Consider the following 18,598-nt stretch of genomic DNA (forward strand, 5'->3'; position numbering starts at 1 on the left):
CAAAGTATGTAGCATTTCTCTTATTAAAAAATACGGCAACCCAATGACTGCCGGGTAAACTTTGAGGATCTAAATTTATTATAAAAGAATTAAAATTTTTTCTATGTTGCGGAAGAGTGTCAGATGCGAAAACACCTCCGAATCCTCTTCTAATAAAATTATCGCCGCATGCGAAACGACAGACGGTTAGGGTATTCATTATTAATTTTAATAATCAGTGAAAACAGTGCGCGATTTATCAATTTCAACACAATTTTTATATTCTGCATACACGATTAGGTTTTGGGTGTCTTGGAGCTGGGAACTGAATTTAATATCGATCGCAATATTGCCATTTTTCGTGGTGCTTGCGTGATTATGACCTGCAGCAAAGTCCGGAGTTAAATCAAAAGCGTACAATGTATACCCGTTTTTAAATTCTGAATAACTTATGTTAATATTTTGGTTCTCGTGATAGCGGTTCAAGTTCGTAAATAGTCCGAGGTAACTCCTAGCATAATTATCTGTATCGAAAGAAGGTTGGTAGGGTTTAGCTGGAAACATTTTTCCCGAATTTAAAACTGTTAAGTATGACAGGTTATTATGTTTGAAATTGAAAGGGTTTTTATCAATTGCACCGTTATAAGCCTCGTTGGAAACGAAACCCATCACTAGACGCGACGGAATTTGACCAATGAAAGCGTTCGCAATAGTTATGGATGCCAGTCCTCTAGATAATGTAAAAGTTTTAACGTCAATTCTGCGTATGGGCATTTTAATATTTCCTTTTTCCAAAGCTTTCTCGTGAGCCAGCATTATAGACGGAGTAACAATAACTTTTCGAATATAGAGTTTTGCGGAATGAATTTGACATTTAAAGGAATCGTTTTCCGACAGCAATGAAAATATGTCCTTATTTCGCTCCATTTTTATTCTCAAATTAACACCGTTAATTAAGAGTTTTGGTTGCATTGCTAAATCAAAGTGTAACGGACCGATAAGATCCATCGTTTTAGTTGATGCTTGTCTCGACTTAAATCCCGTATTTGTTGAATCTTTTGTAACTTCATCATGTTTTCCGGCTGCATCTTTATAAAATAAAGCAGAGGTCAGCATGCTATCTTGAGAAGATTTAGAGGAAAGCAACAAGCTCTCCAATATCGATCTATATCCATAGTTTACTTGAGAAGAAACCTGTTTATCGTTTAAAAAAACGGAACATTCCGAAAACATAGTGTTTAAAAAATAATTTATGGGCGCGACATGATCCGTGGGGCCGATATCGTTTCCGTTTTTCTTTTTAATGCTCACCTGCAAATGAATAATACTGTGACTTAAATCTAGATAATTTTCGCCGGAGGCACCCACGTACCATTCAATCGTTGAACTATTATCATTTAAGGAAGCTACCGGATGTACTTCTAAAAAAGACGAGTCATCTATTGCCAGTTGTAACGGAGTCGATAAAAATAAGTCCAATTCGCTTTTGAGACCCACTGCTCCGTCCGTATCCATATTTTATGCAAATATATCTTTGCACGCAGTTTTACGACGTTTCGCTTTAGGCTTCGATTTGTTCTGACGAGTTCGCTTTGCGCGTTTTCTTTTTATACCCTTGCCCTGCTGTAATTTTTTGAAAATATCGTCTCGAATGTCTTTACCCGTTTGACGCAATCGCGTTCGAGCTGCCTGTTTGAACGAACTACCGCTGGCGACATCATTAACAACATTGCGACCGGTAGAAATCAGTTTTTTCCCCAAATATTTTCCAGCACGTAGTGCAAACGGCGTAATGTATCTTCATATGTCTCCAAAAAACCCATAACCCCTTTGATGCGGAACTCCGTGAAAATATGGCCCCCCACCTGCTTGTCTACAGTAGTAAGACTCGCAATCCTTTTGATTCAAATACATTTTTGGAAATGATTGCTCGCGCCTCGTGCGTGTCGCTTTTATAATTTGCGTCGCTTGAATGAAAGAGTCACAAAAGTTTTCCCCCCGCTAAATACTATATTATCCCCAGAGCTTGTTTTCAATTCGATATTTATAGTTTCGATAAAATGTTTTCGAAGCGGAAAATAAAGCGGGCGTTGATAATTTTTTACAATCTGATCAGATGTTTCCGTCATGCAAGGTATAATTCTCAAAAGGGGAGAAAAAGAATCGCCAACGTGGTGAGAATCAATTATATCAGAGTAGACAAAAATTTCCGTAATTCCTGCGTCTATTTCGAGAGGATACTTGCTCGTGTAAACTCCATCTGAGAAATTAACATTATCGAAACCAAGCATGTCCGCTAAATTTTTTGAAAACGTAACCTCGTAGGAAATCGGAACTATCATTCTAACCTTTAAATCGGGGAGGTGATGAAATTCAATGTATTTAAACGCTTTGAACAAGCTTTCGGGTGATTTATACATTCCCACGTCTAACTTTAATTCAGCATAGTGTGTTAGAGTTTCGAGATTTTCGTAGTATTCACTAATGCGCAAAATAAAAGCTTCACCCATCTGTATGTCGAGTCGGGGATCTATTTTAAAGATTTTTGAACCTTTTATTACAATTTTATCTTCGCTCGAATAAAGTTTTTTTAATAATACAGGTGAGTTTTCTTTCGTTAAAATCACTTCTGCGGTGTCCGACACATTGATCGTTAATTCCATTTTTGACGCATCGAATACAAAATTCACAAAATTTTGAAGCTCGAATAACTTTAAATTGAGATTAAAAGCGTTTATTAAATCGGTGACGGTGTTTAATGGAGTGGCAGAATCGTCTTTAATGGGAACGTTTGCTATTAAATGCTCATTGACGCTTTTCGGATTTCTGTTGAAGACATAAAAATCAATTTTCAGGGGATACTGAGTGGAGGGACGAAATTTGTAGAGACGCGTCTCGCTTATAATTTTATCCTCAATTTTCTGATGAAGCATGTACAATAATTTGTTACCTCCCTCTTTTTTGATATCGATTTCGTATCCTTCGTGCATAACAATATTAACTTCTGAAGTGGATTCCCGGGGCAATAAAATGATAGACGCTTTATCTTTTAGCACTTTTGAAATTGCGTTGTTGACGGTCTCGCAAAATTGAAATACGGTGGGCGGTTCTTCATAATTTAATTCTATTTTGTGTTTATCGTATTTCGTTTTAACCCATTCTTCTGCCTTATGTCTGATCTCATAGCTATTATTATGATCGTTCACATTGAACCAATTTCTAGGTATGAAAATTTCGCTCAGTCCGACTTCCCATTCACCGCTCAACATGAGGGGTGAGGATAATTTAGTGCGAAAAGACGATTGGGTGTTTTGAGGAAAATAAGTCGCACTCGAATTACTGGGTAAAGTGACATAAAAATTATTAACTACTTCTGAATCCATGACTGCTTCACCCAACTGTTGTGCTCGTCGGAAAATCCAAACCACTTGACAAAATATTCTTTTTTAGCACCGACCCCTCTCGTTTTCAAAATTTTTTCAACCCTCCAAAAATCTTGCGAACGTTTAATGACCTTTTGAATCTCTTGCTCATAAAATCTACCACTGAGTACATTCTCTTTCAAATCTTTCAATATGTATGTCGGAGGAAATGTAGAATAACGCTTAAATACGATAAATACTTCGTCCGTCCAATTAGGTAAGTAGCCTCGTCGAAAGGTTTTTTTAGCTTTGGAGATTCTCACTTGTTCACCCAAATCAAACTTGAACTTGACGTCTCCCTCGTAACCGTATAACTTTTTAAAAATGGTTCCCTCGTCTTCCGGGGTCACATTAACGGGCGCATAACCCGTACTCCTGTGCACGCTTTCGTTGTAACTTTTCAAAACAGAAGGTAATACATCTACGTATTTATGAGATCGACGATGCGTGAAAATACGATACAATTTCGATTTCAAGGTGCGGTTAAACCTCTCTATCACCGATGCCTTAAATTCGCTGAAAGACGAATAGTGGTGAATATTTTTCTTTTTAAATAATGCCCGAACTCGCTTATTGTAGAATTCTCCACCCTGATCTGTTTGCAATTTAGAAATGGGTCCCGTCAATTTAATCAACTTTTCCAAAGCATGGACGAGAGTTTCCGCTTTTTTGTTTTTCAAAGGAATTGCGTATGCATATTTGGAAAAAACATCGATGGCGGTCAGAAGAAATTTATGTCCGCCGTTGTCTTTAAAAAATTTGGATAAGTCAACTAAATCAGCTTGAACAAGTTCATTAATACCGTAGGACAAAACTTTTCGACGTTTGTATGTATTCCTGACAGGTTTGTGTAACGTATATACATCTTGTGACATTAACCATTTTTTCGTTTCCTTAACAGATTCGGATGCTGCTTTCGCAAGCTTTAAAACACTTGCGAAGGAAGCGGGATTTTTAATGTCATAATATATTTGTTCAAATTTTTTACTTTTATCCGAAATTGTTTTCTCCATCATAACCACTTAGTACGTCTTCCACGGACCGAAACGCATTAGCATTTTTTTGCTTCTGGGAGTGGGAGATTTTTTTTTCCTTCTGGGAGTAAATGATGAGGGAGTCAATTGAGAAGAGACGGCAGGTTTGGGTGCTTCCATATACAATGGACTGCTCAACACGTTTGACTTCAAACGATCCAAAACAAGTTTATTTCTAACCCAAGCATGTGGAATATTTATTTCTCGGAGAACTCGAAAAAATTCATCAAACCGTGAAGGTTCGCGCTGACTTTTAACATTGCGTAAAAGATAGGAAAAAAAATCAGCAATCCGCGTATCTTTGAGGGGGGTTCCATCGACAGTCATTTCCCCCAATTCATTCCACGAAACCATTCTCGTGTTGAGTTTTTGAACGATCATGGGAATAAATTTCCAATGCAGGCGGGGGGTGGAAGCGAATATGTCCTGTAGAATTTTATCGTCGGTATTACTAATTGTATCTCTCTCAACACTTGTCGCATTCGAATCGAGTAAGCCTTCCTTTTCATCGTCCACTATAGTCACTCTTGTGGGCTCGGCGGGCTCGTGAGTTATTTTTTGATAACGCATGATGAGCTGTCCCAGCAATTTCACTTTCATGTCGTCCGGCATCTTTTCTCTCTCTAGCAAATCGACGATATCATTTTCCATGCGAATTTCCGGTTTTTTAATGTTATAATTTGTTATCAGTTCTTCTGGGACGAGAGCCATTTTTCGTGCCATAACTCAACGTCGCGCAAACTTATGACGAGAACAGTTTAAAGCAGTCACTTTTTAAAATGTTTGCGTCATGGAAAACTCGAATTTATTGGTGGAAGTGTTATTTTTTTAAATCCTCTTTCCAATGGCCCGCCCCGCCATTCCGGCGAGTGCGGAAACTAGTGCAGGAAGAATAATCGGTAAAAAACCGCCTGTTTGACTGCTCAAAATTTTCTTCTTCTTTTTCATGCACGTCGAACGTTTGGCTAATTGTCGAATGGCGGTCTTATATTTGCGAAGTTTTTTAACATTGGTACTAACGTTGCCGGAAAGAACATTCAAACATATTTCAGATAAACAGTTGATTTGAGATTTATCGGCTTCGTTCAATAACGCTTTTCTTTGTTTCGGGGTACATTTTAATAGATAGTTGAGAAAATGGGAATGCTTTTTCAATTTCTCCATTACTGCGGCTGAAAAGTCCAGTAAATACCCCTGCTATCTGGAAACAAGCTATCTCGCAGTCTGTGTTGTTCCGAAGTCTGAGGATGTAAGTCCACAACTAAATAACCGTGCGGCTTAGTGGTGGCTTTTATATACGCGTCGACTAAAAAGCGAGAGTTTCTGGGATACAGCTGTCGCCCCAAACAGTTAACCTGGTTCACGTCTCTCGGGTTCTTAAAGAGTATGAGATAATGCGAATTTAAACTGATGTCGCGCATCACCTTGGAGCGAGGAAACAAATTCTGTAGAATCAAGATGACGGAAAATCCAGAATGATGCGATTTTCCGACAAATAAATCCGCAATTTTTTCGTCCAAATGATGAATAAAATCATCTATGACAACAAGATCCCCGTCTTCGTAACTATCGGGCAAGCCCCTGATAAATTGAAAATCGGGTTCCTCTAGGAACCACGGAGCGGTATACAAGTAACACCATTTAATTTTTCTAGGTGATTTTTCGTATGCATCGTTTTTTATCATTTGACGAACCAGGCACGTCTTTCCTGCCTGACTAGGTCCTACTATCATACACGAACTTGGAAATTTCAGTTTTAGCATTTCAAACACAAACGTCGAAATTCTATTTCATTCAACTGAACGCCTATGATTTCCGGTTTTAAATAACCCGGCTCGTCTCGCCAGAAATAGCGAATATCAAAAAGTGTTCCGTTAGAGCAGATGTGGAAAAACAACCTTCTTCCGATATTTGCGGAAAAGGTGCAAGTTGAATTATTCAAATTTACTATTTCTCCGTCGTAATTACAACTCTTTGATAAAATCAGCGGTTCCAGGATGCAAACAAAACTCAGCAAAATAATAAGAGATATTCGTTTGTGCGGAACATTTTTCACGAAATCCATCTCAGTAACACGCCAATGTAGATATAATGATAATAAGCCTCCTAATGTCATTTATATTCCATTGCGCTCGGGGGGGGACTTTTGCGCCAACTCAGTGCCAAGACCAGAATTAATGCTCACATGTTGACAAATTTTGAAAATATAAATATTCACACATCCGTTATAAGCATCTGTTCCTTTTATTCTGTGCAAAATAAATATGCGAGGGATGAAAGGGTAAGCATCTGTTCCTTTTATTCTGTGCAAAATAAATATGCAGGGGATGAAAGGGAATGACCGATGAAAAGTCATATAAATACTGTTGCAAAAAAGAGTGTGCTTCATTACTTAGCATCATGAGTTGCAGACGTAAGTTTATATCTTTAATCTCTCTCTTGTAAAATAATATACATATCTATGTGAAATATTTATGACATTTATTTCAACAGCTCAAATTATCCAGATCGAAAGAACGATTGGGCATTTGCACATCTTATATTTCATAAATAATTATATACCTAATCGCACAATTGATAATATGGAGATTGAAAGAACAATACATCACTTGCACCTACTTCATTATTTACAAAGTTTTTTTCCTAATCGCCCAATCGATCGGAGCGACTTTAGCAATGTAGAGATGCATCTCATGAGGTCTGCGGGGTATTCGCCATTTGAGACAACGCCTCCACCTCCTCCACAAGAAAGATAAACGGCACCGCCACGTCCCGCACCCGTCACGCTTCGCACGCCGCACCCTGCCCGCACCATTAAGGATAATCTGCACTGCACAAGCACGGTAAGTTTTTATTTATATTTTCATTTCTATCAAATGTTTATTTCCGACTTTTAAAAAAAAGAATGTATTGAAACAGTGTCAGACTGAGTCAGACAATATTTGTTATAGAAAAGTCTGATTCGTATTTATTTCATATCGAGCGTGGCAACGGGCGCGTGAGAGCGCAAGAAAACAAGAGCAGACAAAATCAAACAAAAACGAACAACTTGAAACACTGTCAGACCGAGTCAGAAAATATTTCCCATAGAAAAATCCGATCGATACTCACACCAGAGCTGAATATCGAGCGAACCGACCGTTGCCACCGGTCAAACAAACTTTCGGTCGAGCACCAATTCTCTATGGCGTTTAACATTACGAATCGATCGATATTGAGTCAGAAATGAACAGACTGAGTCAAAAATGACCAACTATATACTACTCACGCGGACTTATTACCCTTGGAAAACAGCATTGTATAAAAATAAGCGTCCTCCCAAATTTGACTTTAAAATACACTCATGCATTATTAAAGTGAAGAAAACGGTATTTTTTTCATGTCTATGGAAAAAAGTTACACTCATCATCCGCGACAGGACTCGAAACTGCAGTCTTCTGATTCGAAGTCAGACGCCTTATCCATTAGGCCACGCGGACTTATTACACTTGGAAAACAGCATTGTAAAAAAATAAGCGTCCTCCCAAATTTCACCTTAAAATACAGAGATGCATTATAAAAAGGAAGCAAACGTCATTTTTTTACGTTTATGGAAAAACGTTACACTTTTCGTCCGCGACAGGACTCGAACCTGCAATCTTCTGATTCGAAGTCAGACGCCTTATCCATTAGGCCACGCGGACTTGTTATAGTTGGAAAGCAGATTTGTATAAAAATAAGCGTCCTCCCAAATTTGACTTTAAAATACACTCATGCATTATTAAAGTGAAGAAAACGGTATTTTTTTTCACGTCTATGGAAAAAAGTTACACTCAGCGTCCGCGACAGGACTCGAAACTGCAATCTTCTGATTCGAAGTCAGACGCCTAATCCATTAGGCCACGCGGACTTATTACACTTGGAAAACAGCATTGTAAAAAAATAAGCGTCCTCCCAAATTTCTCCATTAAAATACAGAGATGCATTATAAAAAGGAAGCAAACGGCATTTTTTTCACGTTTATGGGAAAATGTTACACTTTTCGTCCGCGACAGGACTCGAACCTGCAATCTTCCGATTCGAAGTCAGACGCCTTATCCATTAGGCCACGCGGACTTGTTATAGTTGGAAAGCAGATTTGTATAAAAATAAGCGTCCTCCCAAATTTGACATTAAAATACACTCATGCAATATTAAAGTGAAGAAAACGGTATTTTTTTCACGTCTATGGAAAAAAGTTACACTCATCGCCGCGACAGGACTCGAACCTGCAATCTTCTGATTCGAAGTCAGACGCCTTATCCATTAGGCCACGCGGACTTATTACCCTTGGAAAACAGCATTGTATAAAAATAAGCGTCCTCCCAAATTTGACTTTAAAATACACTCATGCATTATTAAAGTGAAGAAAACGGTATTTTTTTCATGTCTATGGAAAAAAGTTACACTCATCATCCGCGACAGGACTCGAACCTGCAGTCTTCTGATTCGAAGTCAGACGCCTTATCCATTAGGCCACGCGGACTTATTACACTTGGAAAACAGCATTGTAAAAAAATAAGCGTCCTCCCAAATTTCACCTTAAAATACAGAGATGCATTATAAAAAGGAAGCAAACGTCATTTTTTTCACGTTTATGGGAAAATGTTACACTTTTCGTCCGCGACAGGACTCGAACCTGCAATCTTCTGATTCGAAGTCAGACGCCTTATCCATTAGGCCACGCGGACTTGTTATAGTTGGAAAGCAGATTTGTATAAAAATAAGCGTCCTCCCATATTTGACTTTAAAATACACTCATGCATTATAAAAGTGAAGAAAACCGTATTTTTTTCACGTCTATGGAAAAAAGTTACACTCATCGTCCGCGACAGGACTCGAACCTGCAATCTTCTGATTCGAAGTCAGACGCCTTATCCATTAGGCCACGCGGACTTGTTATAGTTGGAAAGCAGATTTGTATAAAAATAAGCGTCCTCCCAAATTTGACTTTAAAATACACTCATGCATTATTAAAGTGAAGAAAACGGTATTTTTTTCATGTCTATGGAAAAAAGTTACACTCATCATCCGCGACAGGACTCGAAACTGCAGTCTTCTGATTCGAAGTCAGACGCCTTATCCATTAGGCCACGCGGACTTATTACACTTGGAAAACAGCATTGTAAAAAAATAAGCGTCCTCCCAAATTTCACCTTAAAATACAGAGATGCATTATAAAAAGGAAGCAAACGTCATTTTTTTACGTTTATGGAAAAACGTTACACTTTTCGTCCGCGACAGGACACGAACCTGCAATCTTCTGATTCGAAGTCAGACGCCTTATCCATTAGGCCACGCGGACTTGTTATAGTTGGAACGCAGATGTGTATAAAAATAAGCGTCCTCCCAAATTTGACATTAAAATACACTCATGCATTATTAAAGTGAAGAAAACGGTATTTTTTCACGTCTATGGTAAAAAGTTACACTCAGCGTCCGCGACAGGACTCGAAACTGCAATCTTCTGATTCGAAGTCAGACGCCTAATCCATTAGGCCACGCGGACTTATTACACTTGGAAAACAGCATTGTAAAAAAATAAGCGTCCTCCCAAATTTCTCCATTAAAATACAGAGATGCATTATAAAAAGGAAGCAAACGGCATTTTTTTCACGTTTATGGGAAAATGTTACACTTTTCGTCCGCGACAGGACTCGAACCTGCAATCTTCCGATTCGAAGTCAGACGCCTTATCCATTAGGCCACGCGGACTTGTTATAGTTGGAAAGCAGATTTGTATAAAAATAAGCGTCCTCCCAAATTTGACATTAAAATACACTCATGCAATATTAAAGTGAAGAAAACGGTATTTTTTTCACGTCTATGGAAAAAAGTTACACTCATCGCCGCGACAGGACTCGAACCTGCAATCTTCTGATTCGAAGTCAGACGCCTTATCCATTAGGCCACGCGGACTTATTACCCTTGGAAAACAGCATTGTATAAAAATAAGCGTCCTCCCAAATTTGACTTTAAAATACACTCATGCATTATTAAAGTGAAGAAAACGGTATTTTTTTCATGTCTATGGAAAAAAGTTACACTCATCATCCGCGACAGGACTCGAACCTGCAGTCTTCTGATTCGAAGTCAGACGCCTTATCCATTAGGCCACGCGGACTTATTACACTTGGAAAACAGCATTGTAAAAAAATAAGCGTCCTCCCAAATTTCACCTTAAAATACAGAGATGCATTATAAAAAGGAAGCAAACGTCATTTTTTTACGTTTATGGGAAAATGTTACACTTTTCGTCCGCAACAGGACTCGAACCTGCAATCTTCTGATTCGAAGTCAGACGCCTTATCCATTAGGCCACGCGGACTTGTTATAGTTGGAACGCAGATGTGTATAAAAATAAGCGTCCTCCCAAATTTGACATTAAAATACACTCATGCATTATTAAAGTGAAGAAAACGGTATTTTTTCACGTCTATGGAAAAAAGTTACACTCATCGTCCGCGACAGGACTCGAACCTGCAATCTTCTGATTCGAAGTCAGGCGCCTTATCCATTAGGCCACGCGGACTTGTTATAGTTGGAAAGCAGATTTGTATAAAAATAAGCGTCCTCCCAAATTTGACTTTAAAATACACTCATGCATTATTAAAGTGAAGAAAACGGTATTTTTTTCACGTCTATGGAAAAAAGTTACACTCAGCGTCCGCGACAGGACTCGAAACTGCAATCTTCTGATTCGAAGTCAGACGCCTTATCCATTAGGCCACGCGGACTTATTACACTTGGAAAACAGCATTGTAAAAAAATAAGCGTCCTCCCAAATTTCTCCATTAAAATACAGAGATGCATTATAAAAAGGAAGCAAACGGCATTTTTTTCACGTTTATGGGAAAATGTTACACTTTTCGTCCGCGACAGGACTCGAACCTGCAATCTTCTGATTCGAAGTCAGACGCCTTATCCATTAGGCCACGCGGACTTGTTATTGTTGGAAAGCAGATTTGTATAAAAATAAGCGTCCTCCCAAATTTGACTTTAAAATACACTCATGCATTATAAAAGTGAAGAAAACGGTATTTTTTTCACGTCTATGGAAAAAAGTTACACTCATCGTCCGCGACAGGACTCGACCCTGCAATCTTCTGATTCGAAGTCAGACTCCTTATCCATTAGGCCACGCGGACTTATTACACTTGGAAAACAGCATTGTAAAAAAAAAGCTTCCTCCCAAATTTCACATTAATATACAGAGATGCATTATAAAAAGGAAGCAAACGGCATTTTTTCCACGTTTATGGAAAAATGTTACTTTTTTCGTCCGCGACAGGACTCGAACCTGCAATCTTCTGATTCGAAGTCAGACGCCTTCTCCATTAGGCCACGCGGACTTGTTATAGTTGGAAAGCAGATTTGTATAAAAATAAGCGTCCTCCCAAATTTGACATTAAAATACACTCATGTATTATTAAAGTGAAGAAAACGGTGTTTTTTTCACGTCTATGGAAAAAAGTTACACTCATCGTCCGCGACAGGACTCGAACCTGCAATCTTCTGATTCGAAGTCAGACGCCTTATCCATTAGGCCACGCGGACTTATTACACTTGGAAAACAGCATTGTAAAAAAATAAGCGTCCTCCCAAATTTCACATTAAAATACAGAGATGCATTATAAAAAGGAAGCAAACGGCATTTTTTTCACGTTGATGGAAAAATGTTACACTTTTCGTCCGCGACAGGACTCGAACCTGCAATCTTCTGATTCGAAGTCAGACGCCTTATCCTTTAGGCCACGCGGACTTATTACACTTGGAAAACAGCATTGTAAAAAAATAAGCGTCCTCCCAAATTTCACATTAAAATACAGAGATGCATTATAAAAAGGAAGCAAACAGCATTTTTTTCACGTTTATGGAAAAATGTTACACTTTTCGTCCGCGACAGGACTCGAACCTGCAATCTTCTGATTCGAAGTCAGACGCCTTATCCTTTAGGCCACGCGGAATTATTACACTTGGAAAACAGCATTGTAAAAAAATAAGCGTCCTCCCAAATTTCACATTAAAATACAGAGATGCATTATAAAAAGGAAGCAAACAGCATTTTTTTCACGTTTATGGAAAAATGTTACACTTTTCGTCCGCGACAGGACTCGAACCTGCAATCTTCTGATTCGAAGTCAGACGCCTTATCCATTAGGCCACGCGGACTTGTTATAGTTGGAAAGCAGATATGTATAAAAATAAGCGTCCTCCCAAATTTGATATTAAAATACACTCATGCAATATTAAAGTGAAGAAAACGGTATTTTTTTCACGTCTATGGAAAAAAGTTACACTCATCGCCGCGACAGGACTCGAACCTGCAATCTTCTGATTCGAAGTCAGACGCCTTATGCATTAGGCTACGCGGACTTATTACACTTGGAAAACAGCATTGTAAAAAAAAGCGTCCTCCCAAATTTCACATTAAAATACAGAGATGCATTATAAAAAGGAAGCAAACGGCATTTTTTTCACGTTTATGGAAAAATTTTACACTTTTCGTCCGCGACAGGACTCGAACCTGCAATCTTCTGATTCGAAGTCAGACGTCTTATCCATTAGGCCACGCGGACTTGTTGTAGTTGGAAAGCAGATTTGTATAAAAATAAGCGTCCTCCCAAATTTGACTTTAAAATACACTCATGCATTATTAAAGTGAAGAAAACGGTATTTTTTTCACGTCTATGGAAAAAAGTTACACTCATCGTCCGCGACAGGACTCGAACCTGCAATCTTCTGATTCGAAGTCAGACGCCTTATCCATTAGGCCACGCGGACTTATTACACTTGGAAAACAGCATTGTAAAAAAATAAGCGTCCTCCCAAATTTCACATTAAAATACAGAGATGCATTATAAAAAGGAAGCAAGCAGCATTTTTTTCACGTTTATGGAAAAATGTTACACTTTTCGTCCGCGACAGAACTCGAACCGGCAATCTTCTGATTCGAAGTCAGACGCCTTATCCATTAGGCCACGCGGACTTGTTATAGTTGGAAAGCAGATTTGTATAAAAATAAGCGTACTCCCAAATTTGACATTAAAATACACTCATGCATTATTAAAGTGAAGAAAACGGTATTTTTTTCACGTCTATGGAAAAAAGTTACACTCCTCGCCGGCGACAGGACTCGAACCTGCAAACTTCTGAATCGAAGTCAGACGCCTTATCCATTAGGCCACGCGGACTTATTACACTTGGAAAACAGCATTGTAAAAAAATAAGCGTCCTCCCAAATTTCACATTAAAATACAGAGATGCATTATAAAAAGGAAGCAAACGGCATTTTTTTCACGTTGATGGAAAAATGTTACACTTTTCGTCCGCGACAGGACTCGAACCTGCAATCTTCTGATTCGAAGTCAGACGCCTTATCCTCTAGGCCACGCGGACTTATTACACTTGGAAAACAGCATTGTAAAAAAATAAGCGTCCTCCCAAATTTCACATTAAAATACAGAGATGCATTATAAAAAGGAAGCAAACAGCATTTTTTTCACGTTTATGGAAAAATGTTACACTTTTCGTCCGCGACAGGACTCGAACCTGCAATCTTCTGTTTCGAAGTCAGACGCCTTATCCATTAGGCCACGCGGACTTGTTATAGTTGGAAAGCAGATATGTATAAAAATAAGCGTCCTCCCAAATTTGATATTAAAATACACTCATGCAATATTAAAGTGAAGAAAACGGTATTTTTTTCACGTCTATGGAAAAAAGTTACACTCATCGCCAAGACAGGACTCGAACCTGCAATCTTCTGATTCGAAGTCAGACGCCTTATGCATTAGGCTACGCGGACTTATTACACTTGGAAAACAGCATTGTAAAAAAAAGCGTCCTCCCAAATTTCACATTAAAATACAGAGATGCATTATAAAAAGGAAGCAAACGGCATTTTTTTCACGTTTATGGAAAAATTTTACACTTTTCGTCCGCGACAGGACTCGAACCTGCAATCTTCTGATTCGAAGTCAGACGTCTTATCCATTAGGCCACGCGGACTTGTTGTAGTTGGAAAGCAGATTTGTATAAAAATAAGCGTCCTCCCAAATTTGACTTTAAAATACACTCATGCATTATTAAAGTGAAGAAAACGGTATTTTTTTCACGTCTATGGAAAAAAGTTACACTCATCGTCCGCGACAGGACTCGAACCTGCAATCTTCTGATTCGAAGTCAGACGCCTTATCCATTAGGCCACGCGGACTTATTACACTTGGAAAACAGCATTGTAAAAAAATAAGCGTCCTCCCAAATTTCACATTAAAATACAGAGATGCATTATAAAAAGGAAGCAAGCAGCATTTTTTTCACGTTTATGGAAAAATGTTACACTTTTCGTCCGCGACAGAACTCGAACCGGCAATCTTCTGATTCGAAGTCAGACGCCTTATCCATTAGGCCACGCGGACTTGTTATAGTTGGAAAGCAGATTTGTATAAAAATAAGCGTACTCCCAAATTTGACATTAAAATACACTCATGCATTATTAAAGTGAAGAAAACGGTATTTTTTTCACGTCTATGGAAAAAAGTTACACTCCTCGTCCGCGACAGGACTCGAACCTGCAAACTTCTGATTCGAAGTCAGACGCCTTATCCATTAGGCCACGCGGACTTATTACACTTGGAAAACAGCATTGTAAAAAAATAAGCGTCCTCCCAAATTTCACCTTAAAATACAGAGATGCATTATAAAAAGGAAGCAAACGGCATTTTTTTACGTTTATGGAAAAATGTTACACTTTTCGTCCGCAACAGGACTCGAACCTGCAATCTTCTGATTCGAAGTCAGACGCCTTATCCATTAGGCCACGCGGACTTGTTATAGTTGGAACGCAGATGTGTATAAAAATAAGCGTCCTCCCAAATTTGACATTAAAATACACTCATGCATTATTAAAGTGAAGAAAACGGTATTTTTTCTCGTCTATGGAAAAAAGTTACACTCATCGTCCGCGACAGGACTCGACCCTGCAATCTTCTGATTCGAAGTCAGACTCCTTATCCATTAGGCCACGCGGACTTATTACACTTGGAAAACAGCATTGTAAAAAAAAAGCTTCCTCCCAAATTTCACATTAATATACAGAGATGCATTATAAAAAGGAAGCAAACGGCATTTTTTCCACGTTTATGGAAAAATGTTACACTTTTCGTCCGCGACAGGACTCGAACCTGCAATCTTCTGATTCGAAGTCAGACGCCTTCTCCATTAGGCCACGCGGACTTGTTATAGTTGGAAAGCAGATTTGTATAAAAATAAGCGTCCTCCCAAATTTGACATTAAAATACACTCATGTATTATTAAAGTGAAGAAAACGGTGTTTTTTTCACGTCTATGGAAGAAAGTTACACTCATCGTCCGCGACAGGACTCGAACCTGCAATCTTCTGATTCGAAGTCAGACGCCTTATCCATTAGGCCACGCGGACTTATTACACTTGGAAAACAGCATTGTAAAAAAATAAGCGTCCTCCCAAATTTCACATTAAAATACAGAGATGCATTATAAAAAGGAAGCAAACAGCATTTTTTTCACGTTTATGGAAAAATGTTACACTTTTCGTCCGCGACAGGACTCGAACCTGCAATCTTCTGATTCGAAGTCAGACGCCTTATCCATTAGGCCACGCGGACTTGTTATAGTTGGAAAGCAGATTTGTATAAAAATAAGCGTCCTCCCAAATTTGACATTAAAATACACTCATGCAATATTAAAGTGAAGAAAACGGTATTTTTTTCACGTCTATGGAAAAAAGTTACACTCATCGCCGCGACAGGACTCGAACCTGCAATCTTCTGATTCGAAGTCAGACGCCTTATGCATTAGGCTACGCGGACATATTACACTTGGAAAACAGCATTGTAAAAAAAAGCGTCCTCCCAAATTTCACATTAAAATACAGAGATGCATTATAAAAAGGAAGCAAACGGCATTTTTTTCACGTTTATGGAAAAATGTTACACTTTTCGTCCGCGACAGGACTCGAACCTGCAATCTTCTGATTCGAAGTCAGACGCCTTATCCATTAGGCCACGCGGACTTGTTGTAGTTGGAAAGCAGATTTGTATAAAAATAAGCGTCCTCCCAAATTTGACTTTAAAATACACTCATGCATTATTAAAGTGAAGAAAACGGTATTTTTTTAACGTCTATGGAAAAAAGTTACACTCATCGTCCGCGACAGGACTCGAACCTGCAATCTTCTGATTCGAAGTCAGACGCCTTATCCATTAGGAAACGCGGACTTATTACACTTGGAAAACAGCATTGTAAAAAAATAAGCGTCCTCCCAAATTTCACATTAAAATACAGAGATGCATTATAAAAAGGAAACAAACGGCATTTTTTTCACGTTTATGGAAAAATGTTATACTTTTCGTCCGCGACAGGACTCGAACCTGCAATCTTCTGATTCGAAGTCAGACGCCTTATCCATTAGGCCACGCGGACTTGTTATAGTTGGAAAGCAGATTTGTATAAAAATAAGCGTCCGCCCAAATTTGACATTAAAATACACTCATGCAATATTAAAGTGAAGAAAACGGTATTTTTTTCACGTCTATGGAAAAAAGTTACACTCATCGCCGCGACAGGACTCGAACCTGCAATCTTCTGATTCGACGTCAGACGCCTTATGCATTAGGCTACGCGGACTTATTACACTTGGAAAACAGCATTGTAAAAAAAAAGCGTCCTCCCAAATTTCACATTAAAATACAGAGATGCATTATAAAAAGGAAGCAAACGGCATTTTTTTCACGTTTATGGAAAAATGTTACACTTTTCGTCCGCGACAGGACTCGAACCTGCAATCTTCTGATTCGAAGTCAGACGCCTTATCCATTAGGCCACGCGGACTTGTTGTAGTTGGAAAGCAGATTTGTATAAAAATAAGCGTCCTCCCAAATTTGACTTTAAAATACAGAGATGCATTATAAAAAGGAAGCAAACGTCATTTTTTTACGTTTATGGAAAAATGTTACACTTTTCGTCCGCAACAGGACTCGAACCTGCAATCTTCTGATTCGAAGTCAGACGCCTTATCCATTAGGCCACGCGGACTTGTTATAGTTGGAACGCAGATGTGTATAAAAATAAGCGTCCTCCCAAATTTGACATTAAAATACACTCATGCATTATTAAAGTGAAGAAAACGGTATTTTTTCACGTCTATGGAAAAAAGTTACACTCATCGTCCGCGACAGGACTCGACCCTGCAATCTTCTGATTCGAAGTCAGACTCCTTATCCATTAGGCCACGCGGACTTATTACACTTGGAAAACAGCATTGTAAAAAAAAAGCTTCCTCCCAAATTTCACATTAATATACAGAGATGCATTATAAAAAGGAAGCAAACGGCATTTTTTCCACGTTTATGGAAAAATGTTACACTTTTCGTCCGCGACAGGACTCGAACCTGCAATCTTCTGATTCGAAGTCAGACGCCTTCTCCATTAGGCCACGCGGACTTGTTATAGTTGGAAAGCAGATTTGTATAAAAATAAGCGTCCTCCCAAATTTGACATTAAAATACACTCATGTATTATTAAAGTGAAGAAAACGGTGTTTTTTTCACGTCTATGGAAAAAAGTTACACTCATCGTCCGCGACAGGACTCGAACCTGCAATCTTCTGATTCGAAGTCAGACGCCTTATCCATTAGGCCACGCGGACTTATTACACTTGGAAAACAGCATTGTAAAAAAATAAGCGTCCTCCCAAATTTCACATTAAAATACAGAGATGCATTATAAAAAGGAAGCAAACAGCATTTTTTTCACGTTTATGGAAAAATGTTACACTTTTCGTCCGCGACAGGACTCGAACCTGCAATCTTCTGATTCGAAGTCAGACGCCTTATCCATTAGGCCACGCGGACTTGTTATAGTTGGAAAGCAGATTTGTATAAAAATAAGCGTCCTCCCAAATTTGACATTAAAATACACTCATGCAATATTAAAGTGAAGAAAAAGGTATTTTTTTCACGTCTATGGAAAAAAGTTACACTCATCGCCGCGACAGGACTCGAACCTGCAATCTTCTGATTCGAAGTCAGACGCCTTATGCATTAGGCTACGCGGACTTATTACACTTGGAAAACAGCATTGTAAAAAAAAGCGTCCTCCCAA

At 38.7% G+C, this 18,598-nt stretch overlaps 1 protein-coding gene and 26 non-coding genes across 27 annotated transcripts; all 27 read right to left on the bottom strand.

The window, feature by feature from the left end:
• Window positions 1-207: 207 nt before the first annotated feature.
• On the bottom strand, window positions 208-1,494 carry LOC147813686 (uncharacterized protein F54H12.2-like). Its single transcript, XM_087160062.1, has one exon. The coding sequence runs from the start codon at window positions 1,492-1,494 to the stop codon at window positions 208-210; it is 1,287 nt and encodes a 428-aa protein (XP_087016188.1).
• A 6,551-nt stretch (window positions 1,495-8,045) lies between these two features.
• On the bottom strand, window positions 8,046-8,118 carry TRNAR-UCG (transfer RNA arginine (anticodon UCG)). Its single transcript has one exon. It is a non-coding gene; the product is annotated as a tRNA-Arg (tRNA).
• Window positions 8,119-8,457: 339 nt separating this feature from the next.
• Window positions 8,458-8,530, bottom strand: TRNAR-UCG (transfer RNA arginine (anticodon UCG)). The gene has a single exon. It is a non-coding gene; the product is annotated as a tRNA-Arg (tRNA).
• Window positions 8,531-8,866: 336 nt separating this feature from the next.
• TRNAR-UCG (transfer RNA arginine (anticodon UCG)) lies at window positions 8,867-8,939 on the bottom strand. The gene has a single exon. It is a non-coding gene; the product is annotated as a tRNA-Arg (tRNA).
• Window positions 8,940-9,071: 132 nt separating this feature from the next.
• On the bottom strand, window positions 9,072-9,144 carry TRNAR-UCG (transfer RNA arginine (anticodon UCG)). The gene has a single exon. It is a non-coding gene; the product is annotated as a tRNA-Arg (tRNA).
• A 132-nt stretch (window positions 9,145-9,276) lies between these two features.
• Window positions 9,277-9,349, bottom strand: TRNAR-UCG (transfer RNA arginine (anticodon UCG)). Its single transcript has one exon. It is a non-coding gene; the product is annotated as a tRNA-Arg (tRNA).
• A 1,155-nt stretch (window positions 9,350-10,504) lies between these two features.
• TRNAR-UCG (transfer RNA arginine (anticodon UCG)) lies at window positions 10,505-10,577 on the bottom strand. The gene has a single exon. It is a non-coding gene; the product is annotated as a tRNA-Arg (tRNA).
• A 131-nt stretch (window positions 10,578-10,708) lies between these two features.
• On the bottom strand, window positions 10,709-10,781 carry TRNAR-UCG (transfer RNA arginine (anticodon UCG)). Its single transcript has one exon. It is a non-coding gene; the product is annotated as a tRNA-Arg (tRNA).
• A 542-nt stretch (window positions 10,782-11,323) lies between these two features.
• Window positions 11,324-11,396, bottom strand: TRNAR-UCG (transfer RNA arginine (anticodon UCG)). The gene has a single exon. It is a non-coding gene; the product is annotated as a tRNA-Arg (tRNA).
• A 336-nt stretch (window positions 11,397-11,732) lies between these two features.
• Window positions 11,733-11,805, bottom strand: TRNAR-UCG (transfer RNA arginine (anticodon UCG)). The gene has a single exon. It is a non-coding gene; the product is annotated as a tRNA-Arg (tRNA).
• Window positions 11,806-11,937: 132 nt separating this feature from the next.
• TRNAR-UCG (transfer RNA arginine (anticodon UCG)) lies at window positions 11,938-12,010 on the bottom strand. The gene has a single exon. It is a non-coding gene; the product is annotated as a tRNA-Arg (tRNA).
• A 542-nt stretch (window positions 12,011-12,552) lies between these two features.
• TRNAR-UCG (transfer RNA arginine (anticodon UCG)) lies at window positions 12,553-12,625 on the bottom strand. Its single transcript has one exon. It is a non-coding gene; the product is annotated as a tRNA-Arg (tRNA).
• Window positions 12,626-13,164: 539 nt separating this feature from the next.
• On the bottom strand, window positions 13,165-13,237 carry TRNAR-UCG (transfer RNA arginine (anticodon UCG)). The gene has a single exon. It is a non-coding gene; the product is annotated as a tRNA-Arg (tRNA).
• A 542-nt stretch (window positions 13,238-13,779) lies between these two features.
• On the bottom strand, window positions 13,780-13,852 carry TRNAR-UCG (transfer RNA arginine (anticodon UCG)). Its single transcript has one exon. It is a non-coding gene; the product is annotated as a tRNA-Arg (tRNA).
• A 744-nt stretch (window positions 13,853-14,596) lies between these two features.
• On the bottom strand, window positions 14,597-14,669 carry TRNAR-UCG (transfer RNA arginine (anticodon UCG)). The gene has a single exon. It is a non-coding gene; the product is annotated as a tRNA-Arg (tRNA).
• A 337-nt stretch (window positions 14,670-15,006) lies between these two features.
• On the bottom strand, window positions 15,007-15,079 carry TRNAR-UCG (transfer RNA arginine (anticodon UCG)). The gene has a single exon. It is a non-coding gene; the product is annotated as a tRNA-Arg (tRNA).
• A 131-nt stretch (window positions 15,080-15,210) lies between these two features.
• TRNAR-UCG (transfer RNA arginine (anticodon UCG)) lies at window positions 15,211-15,283 on the bottom strand. The gene has a single exon. It is a non-coding gene; the product is annotated as a tRNA-Arg (tRNA).
• Window positions 15,284-15,618: 335 nt separating this feature from the next.
• On the bottom strand, window positions 15,619-15,691 carry TRNAR-UCG (transfer RNA arginine (anticodon UCG)). Its single transcript has one exon. It is a non-coding gene; the product is annotated as a tRNA-Arg (tRNA).
• A 132-nt stretch (window positions 15,692-15,823) lies between these two features.
• On the bottom strand, window positions 15,824-15,896 carry TRNAR-UCG (transfer RNA arginine (anticodon UCG)). Its single transcript has one exon. It is a non-coding gene; the product is annotated as a tRNA-Arg (tRNA).
• Window positions 15,897-16,028: 132 nt separating this feature from the next.
• On the bottom strand, window positions 16,029-16,101 carry TRNAR-UCG (transfer RNA arginine (anticodon UCG)). The gene has a single exon. It is a non-coding gene; the product is annotated as a tRNA-Arg (tRNA).
• A 334-nt stretch (window positions 16,102-16,435) lies between these two features.
• Window positions 16,436-16,508, bottom strand: TRNAR-UCG (transfer RNA arginine (anticodon UCG)). Its single transcript has one exon. It is a non-coding gene; the product is annotated as a tRNA-Arg (tRNA).
• A 337-nt stretch (window positions 16,509-16,845) lies between these two features.
• TRNAR-UCG (transfer RNA arginine (anticodon UCG)) lies at window positions 16,846-16,918 on the bottom strand. The gene has a single exon. It is a non-coding gene; the product is annotated as a tRNA-Arg (tRNA).
• A 335-nt stretch (window positions 16,919-17,253) lies between these two features.
• TRNAR-UCG (transfer RNA arginine (anticodon UCG)) lies at window positions 17,254-17,326 on the bottom strand. Its single transcript has one exon. It is a non-coding gene; the product is annotated as a tRNA-Arg (tRNA).
• A 131-nt stretch (window positions 17,327-17,457) lies between these two features.
• Window positions 17,458-17,530, bottom strand: TRNAR-UCG (transfer RNA arginine (anticodon UCG)). Its single transcript has one exon. It is a non-coding gene; the product is annotated as a tRNA-Arg (tRNA).
• A 335-nt stretch (window positions 17,531-17,865) lies between these two features.
• Window positions 17,866-17,938, bottom strand: TRNAR-UCG (transfer RNA arginine (anticodon UCG)). Its single transcript has one exon. It is a non-coding gene; the product is annotated as a tRNA-Arg (tRNA).
• Window positions 17,939-18,070: 132 nt separating this feature from the next.
• Window positions 18,071-18,143, bottom strand: TRNAR-UCG (transfer RNA arginine (anticodon UCG)). The gene has a single exon. It is a non-coding gene; the product is annotated as a tRNA-Arg (tRNA).
• Window positions 18,144-18,275: 132 nt separating this feature from the next.
• On the bottom strand, window positions 18,276-18,348 carry TRNAR-UCG (transfer RNA arginine (anticodon UCG)). Its single transcript has one exon. It is a non-coding gene; the product is annotated as a tRNA-Arg (tRNA).
• Window positions 18,349-18,598: the final 250 nt, after the last annotated feature.

Source organism: Parasteatoda tepidariorum, chromosome 3 (assembly GCF_982258835.1).
Source record: "Parasteatoda tepidariorum strain Cologne lab strain chromosome 3, Ptep-v5.0, whole genome shotgun sequence".
Lineage (NCBI taxonomy): Eukaryota > Metazoa > Arthropoda > Arachnida > Araneae > Theridiidae > Parasteatoda > Parasteatoda tepidariorum.